Source organism: Entelurus aequoreus, linkage group LG06, assembly GCF_033978785.1.
Source record: "Entelurus aequoreus isolate RoL-2023_Sb linkage group LG06, RoL_Eaeq_v1.1, whole genome shotgun sequence".
In the NCBI taxonomy this organism is placed as follows: domain Eukaryota; kingdom Metazoa; phylum Chordata; class Actinopteri; order Syngnathiformes; family Syngnathidae; genus Entelurus; species Entelurus aequoreus.
In genome coordinates, this window is record NC_084736.1 from 34,225,552 (window position 1) to 34,233,051 (window position 7,500).

A 7,500-nucleotide genomic window follows, 5' to 3' on the forward strand; every position below is an offset into this window, starting at 1 on the left:
AAAGAGTTGGCTCGAAGATAATACCCTGATTCTTTACCGAGTCACCTTGTGTGTTTGGTTGTCAAATGTTAAGGTGGTATTATTAAATAGGTGTGTAATTGTTTGGTTGTTACATGTTAAGGTGGTATTATTAAATAGGTGTGTAATTGTTTGGTTGTCACATGTTAAGGTGGTATTATTAAATAGGTGTATACTTGTTTGGTTGTCAAATGTTATGGTGGTATTATTAAATAGGTGGATAATTGATTCATTGTCAAATGTTAAGGTGGTATTATTTATACCTCATACAATATAATTATTGTATGAGGCTGCTCCTGGGAATTTCAAGAAGCTCCATTGCAAGCCAGATGTTTGTTAGTGTTAGGGTGCCCACTTTCTCAGCGTTGCTACGCAACCTCGTGTATAAGTTTATGTGTAGGGCATCTGAGTCTGAAAATGACATAATCACTGTGATAACGAACCCTGGCCGCAGTTCTGTTATTTACTCATCTGGACTGTGGAACCATTAACACACATGTTTGTATGTCAGAAACTGACATTTGGGCTTTATGTTTTATTGTTTTGCTGTAATGTTTTATTGTTTTGTTTTTAATGTTTTGTATTGTGTTTTTATATGTTTAATGGATCTTAAGGTCTGCAATAAAGATTGATGATGATGATGATGATGATGAAATAGGTGTTGGTGTCTAGCAGGACCGATAATCAGCATTTCTGTTTTCTTAGCATTGAGTTGCAAAAAGTTAGCGGACATCCATCCATCCATCCATTTTCTACCGCTTATTCCCTTCGGGGTCGGGGGGGGCGCTGGAGCCTATCTCAGCTACAATCGGGCGGAAGGCGGGGTACACCCTGGACAAGTCGCCACCTCATCGCAGGGCCAACACAGATAGACAGACAACAGTCACACTCACATTCACACACTAGGGCCAATTTAGTGTTGCCAATCAGCCTATCCCCAGGTGCATGTTTTTGGAAGTGGGAGGAAGCCGGAGCACCCGGAGGGAACCCACGCAGTCACGGGGAGAACATGCAAACTCCACACAGAAAGATCCCGAGGCCGGGATTGAACTCACGACTACTCAGGGCCTTCGTATTGTGAGGCAGAGGCACTAACCCCTCTTCCACCGTGCTGCGGACATCCATTGTTTAATTTCATTAAGACACGCCTCCATGTGATTGTTTAATTTCATTTAGACACGCCTCCAGGTGATTGTTTGATTTCATTAAGACACGCCTCCAGGTGATTGTTTAATTTCATTAAGACACGCCTCCAGATGACTACAATCCAGCGTGTTGGTCAGCTATAGGGGCATGTAGAGTTGAGTGCCATCATCGTAATAGTGAAAGCTAACACGTATGATGTCCACTAGCGGCAGCATGTAGATGCTGAAGAGTGCAGGGCCAAGAACTGAACCCTGTGGAACTCCACACGTTACCTTAACATAGTCCGAGGTCACATTGTTATGGGAGACACACTGCATCCTGTCAGTAAGATAGGAGTTAAACCAAGACAAGGCTAAGTCTGAGATACCAACACGTGTTTTGATACGCTCTAATAAAATATTATGATCGACTGTATCGAAAGCGGCGCTAAGATCAAGAAGCAGCAACATGGATGACACATCAGCATCCATCGTTAGCCATAGATCATTAGTCATTTTTGCGAGGGCTGTCTCCGTAGAGTGATTTGCCCTGAAACCGGACTGAAAGGGTTCACAGTGATTGTTAGAAGCTAAGTCTTCTGCTGTGCAACAATTTTTTCGAAGATTTTGGAGTTAAAGGGAAGGTGGCCGGTAGTTTACCATGAGGTCAGGATCGAGGTTAAGTCTTTTGAGCAGACGATGAATAACCGCTTTTTAGGATGCTAGGAGAACAGTGCCAGAGGAAAGTGATACGTTTATAATATTTACCACTGATAGACCTAATATTACAAAAAGCTCCTTGATAAGTTTCCCAGGAAGTGGGTCAAGTAAACATGTTGTTTGTTTTATCCCATTTACACGCCGTAGCAATTCCTCTAATGTTATTTCATCAAAAAGAGAGAGACTATTTTGGAGGGCAATATCCGGCTTTTACAGTCGTATCTGTCTTAATAGAACCCAGTTGTAGCTGGGATGCGTTGTCTTTAATCTCCTTTCTAATGAGTTCAATTTTCTTATTAAAGAAATTCATAAAGTCATCTGCCGAATGGGTGGAGCTACTGGGAGGAGTCCCTTGTTGGGTTAGCGATGCTACTGTACTGAACAAATATTTAGGATAATTTTTATTGAGGCGGATGAGATTTGAGCAGTAATTAGCTGTAGCTAAGGTAAGCATGTGTTTATAAGTTATTAAACTATCACTCCATGCTTGATGGAAAACCTCAAGTTTAGTCGCACACCATTTGCGTTCCAACTTTCTACATGATAGTTTAAGAGCTTTAGTTTCTTCTGTAAACCATGGGGTACGTCTTTTAGGGGCCTTTTTTAGCTTCAGCGGTGCTATAGTATCAATGATGTCGCACAGGGCATCGTTAAAGTTGTTAGTGAGGTTATCGATACAGCCCATATAATTTGGGAATGGCGCCATTACCGAGGCAGTAGGCCAGCAAAAGTCATAGTTGTGACAGCATTATTGGTGCGGCTGCTAAAGCAGTGATTATTATTAGCATGTTGACAATGAGTCAGAACTTTTAATTTTATAAGGTAATATTCGGACATTACTTTAGTGTACGGCAGTACCATAACTTTGGAGGTGGGGACACCCCGGACGAGGACTAGATCTATCGTATTACCGTTGCGATGCATGGGTTCATTTATTATTTGTGTAAGTTTAGTCTGGAGCGCCACGCACAGAGGGTCTGATGGGGTATTCATATGGATATTAAAATCCCCCATTATAATTATATTGTCGGCGTGCAACACTAGATCAGCGAAAAACCCAGAAAATTCACTGATGAAGTCTGAATAGAGCCCAGGGGGGCGGTAGATAACAGCCAGGTAGAGAGGCAGCAGTGCGACAGACCTCATAGTAAGCACCTCAAATTATTTTTATTTATTACTTAGGTTAGGGCTAATGTTAAGGTTTTCATTGTACAAACGTATATTAGTGCGACCCCCCCCCCCCCCTTTTAAGGGGACGGGCAATATGCGCATCTGTATAGTTAGGAGGAGATGCCTCGTTAATTGGGCAAAATTTGTCTGGTTTGAGCCAGGTTTCGCTGAGACCAATGACGTTAAGATTGTTGTCTCTGATGACCTCATTAACTAATAACGTTTTGGGAGACAATGATGTGATGTTTAAAAAGCTCATATTATAGGTAGTGGGCTGGTTTGAGGAATTTTTGTTAAAGTTATCCGTATTAGTAATATTAACAATGTTGCATTTATTTTGCGTAGTGCACCTTAAATAATTTCAACCATATCTAGCAATTGATATGACGGGGATCTTCAGATTTTTTGCTTGGTGCTGCGATAAACTGAACGCGTCATAATTTGCCACCTCAGTAGAATGCATGTCCACCTCTGGCACAGTCACTGCAGAAAAAACATGATATGAGTTGTGTATTATTCTAGGAGAAATGTTATGTGTGCAGGGATTTTCCAGCCTGGCGCTGGCTAGTTCTAGCATAACTGACTCCTCACCCGGACTAGCAGATTGCCGGTGTAGCTTGCTCTAGTGTAGTTAGTCAAGTGTGACTTAACCAGTGATCTATGTTTGTAGGCAGAATGATGGCGCCTTCCTGGTTAGGGTGAAGGCCATCCCTCATCAGCAAGCCCGGTTTGCTCCAGAAAGAGGGCCAAATATCAATAAACGTTAGTCCCTGTTGTCTACAAAAACTACGCAGCCACTTGTTAAGCGAGACTAATCTGCTACACCTCTCATCATTGCCTCTTGCAGGCACTACTACTACTACTCTACTACCTGACAAATACTACTACTCTTCTACCTGACAAATACTACTACTCTTCTACCTGACAAATACTACTACTCTTTTACCTGACAAATACTACTACTCTTCTACCTGACAAATACTACTACTCTTCTACCTGACAAATACTACTACACTTCTTCCTGACAAATACTACTACACTTCTTCCTGACAAACACTACTACACTTATTCCTGACAAATACTACTATTTTTTTTCCTGACAAGTACTACTACACTTCTTCCTGACAAGTACTATTACACTTCTTCCTGACAAATACTACTACACTTCTTCCTGACAAATACTACTACACTTCTTCCTGACAAGTACTACTACACTGCTTCCTGACAAATACTACTACACTTCTTCCTGAAAAATACTACTACACTTCTTCCTGACAAATACTACTACACATCTTCCTGACAAATACTACTACACTTCTTCCTGACAAATACTACTACACTTCTTCCTGGCATATACTACTACACTTCTTCCTGACAGAACTTGAATACACCTCACGGTGATGCTTGGACACGTCATCAGTGATAAACCCGGGGTCATAGGGTGTTTCGGGTCTTTAATCATCAGACACCCTCGCCCGGGCGACCCAGCCGGGGGTGATCAGACCCCGGCCTGTGTCCAAGTAGCGCACCACGGATCCCCCCTACGGATCCACAGCCACCGGGAGGCCTTTTCTGCGGCCTCTAGGATGTTCTTGGTGGCTTTTCTCGACTGCAGTCCTCTAATGCCAAGGGTTCTGAACACACGCTGTAGTGAGTGACCAGCAAAACCTCTGCACCCAATCTCGACTGGTTCACAGCGGGCACTCCAGCCATTACTCCGACACTCTACAGTGAGCTCAGCGTATTTGGCCCTCTTTCGCTCATTTGCTTCGTCAATTCGCTTCTCCCAGGGGACAGTCAGCTCCAGTAGCACCACTTGCTTGGATGACTCCGACAAATACTACTACACTTCTTCCTGACAAATACTACTACACTTTTTCCTGACAAATACTACTACACTTCTTCCTGACAAATACTACTACACTTCTTCCTGACAAGTACTATTACACTTCTTCCTGACAAGTACTACTACACTTCTTCCTGACAAATACTACTACACTTCTTCTTGACAAATACTACTACACTTCTTCCTGACAAGTACTACTACACTTCTTCCTGACAAATACTACTACACTTTTTCCTGACAAATACTACTACACTTTTTCCTGACAAATACTACTACACTTCTTCCTGACAAATACTACTACACTTCTTCCTGACAAATACTACTACACTTCTTCCTGACAAGTACGACTACACTTTTTCCTGACAAATACTACTACACTTCTTCCTGACAAATACTACTACACCTCTTCCAGACAAATACTACTACACTTCTTCCTGACAAATACTACTACACTTTTTCCTGACAAATACTACTGGGCGGAGTGACATGGAAGCGATATTGGCCGGGAACTTGAGTTGCCTTTCAAGGTCAATATGGAGCTGCCAGGCACGAGCGGTGGCCAGGAGCCCTCCTGAGAAGTTGGGCTGGCGGCTTGCCTTCTGTCCTGCTCTGATGAAGGTGATTGACTGTTTCGGGGCGGCCTGGGACTTGCTGTTTTGTATCGCTGCGCAGATAGAATCCGCCAGGGCTTTTAAAACTTGGTCGTGGCGCCAGCGATACCGCCCTTCCCCTAGTGCCTTTGGGCAACAGCCCAGGATGGGCTCCAAGGTGCCCCTCCTCTGGCACAGTTTGCACTCCGGAGTGTCTGCTAGGCCCCAGATGTGCAGGTTGGCGGGGCATGGGAGGACATCGTACACAGACTGTATGAGGAATTTTGTGCGCAGAGGTTCAACTCTCCAGAGCTCTGCCCAGGTGAGTTTTCGAGGTTCTGCATTCTCCCACCTTGTCCACGCCCCTTGTTTGGACATGCTGACCATCCGGCAGCAACGTTCTTCCTCCACCTCTGCACGGATCTCCTCTTGGACCAGTTGGCGCTTCTCCTTGCCACGGGCCCGGTCCCAACGTGGCTTTGGAAAGCTGCCGAGGCCTGCCCTCCCCCTTGCCACAGTACCCAACAAGGTTTTCTGCCTCAGCCGCGCCTCTGCTCTGCTTACAGCTTCTTGTGCCTGCCACTTCCTCCCGGTCTTAACAACGATTCCTGCCGAGGCGACCTTGACATCTGCGGAGTCCCTGTACATCATTACCTCTCTGGAGCGGGTGACTTGGAAATCCTCCAACAGTCCCCTGAGAGGGAGCTGCAGCTTGGTGGAATGGCCATAAAGAACAATGCTGCTTAAGGACCGAGGGAGCCCCAGCCATCTCCTTAGGAACTGGCTGATGGTTTTCTCTAGTACCTCAACCGTTGTCATTGGTACCTCATAGATTAACAGAGGCCAGAGTATTCTAGGCAAGACTCCGTGTTGGTACATCCAGGCTTTAAACTTTCCTGGCAGACCAGATTTGTCAATGGCTGTGAGCCATGAGGTCAGGTCGCTCTTTGTCTGCTGCAAAGCCACTGCGTCCTTCAGGGAGCTATCAAAGATCTTGCCCAGGCTCTTGACAGGTCTTTCGGTCACCGTTGTAATCGAGTACCCTCCAACTGTAAAGCGGAAATGGTCGGCCACTTTACCTTTCTTTAGGACCAGAGACCTGGACTTTGCTGGCTTGAAGCTAATCTTTGCCCATGTGATGAGCCGTTCAAGCCCCTGGAGGAGCCACCTGCACCCAGGCACAGATGTGGTCATCACTGTCAAGTCATCCATAAAAGCTGTTATGGGGGGCTGCCGGGTCCCAGATCTTGATTTTGGCCCTTTGCATTCAACCTCTGCAGACTTGACAATCATGTCCATTGCCAAAGAGAAGAGTGACACTGAGATTGTACAACCAGTGATTATGCCCTTCTCCAGGCGGTGCCAGGCAGATGTTACTTGGCTTGAGGAGACTCTTGCTTCAAAGTTGTTGTAGTAGTCCATGATGAGGTTACAGATCTTCCCAGGAACATGGTGTCTTGTCAGTGCTATTTCAACAAGTTTGTGCGGGATAGATCCGTAGGCGTTGGTTAAGTCAAGCCAGAGAGTTGCCAAATCTCCTTTGCTCTCCCTTGCCTCCCGGATCAACTGCGTCACCACTCCTGTATGCTCCAGGCACCCAGGCACTCCAGGTACTCCCCCCTTCTGGACAGAGGTGTCTATGTAGGCGTTCTTCAAGAGGAACTCGGTAAGTCGTTGGGACAGGATCTTAAAGAAATTCTTGCTCTCAACGCTGAGCAGCGAGATTATACGAAACTGCTCGATGTTGCTGGAGTTCTCTTCCTTCGGGATCCAGACGCCTTCCGCGTATCTCCACTGGGCAGAGACTTTCCCTCTCCGCCAAATCACCTTCAAGATCTTCCACAGACGCTTGAGGAGCCGTGGACACTGCTTGTAGACCTTGTAGGGTCCACCGCTGGGGCCGGGAACGGAAGCAGATCTTGCAGCTTTCACAACTTCCTTAACCTCTGCCAGGGTGGGTTCATCACTGTTGAATTGGGACACTGGATCTGCTGGAGTCACCAGTGCCTCAGAAGGGCCAAGCTCTTGATCT

The 7,500-nt window shown here is 45.5% G+C and overlaps 1 protein-coding gene across 1 annotated transcript in view; it reads right to left on the minus strand.

Annotated features, from left to right (window-relative positions):
• Nucleotides 1-4,530: 4,530 nt before the first annotated feature.
• Nucleotides 4,531-7,500, minus strand: part of LOC133651526 (uncharacterized) — a 3,371-nt gene continuing 401 nt past the window's right edge. Inside the window, exons 1-2 of the mRNA XM_062049484.1 lie at nt 5,343-7,500; nt 4,531-4,872 (exon numbers count right to left, since the gene is read on the minus strand). The exon at nt 5,343-7,500 is cut by the window's right edge and continues 401 nt beyond it. Of these exons, the coding sequence (XP_061905468.1) occupies nt 4,531-4,872; nt 5,343-7,500 (2,500 nt within the window). The remainder of the gene's footprint in view (nt 4,873-5,342) is intronic.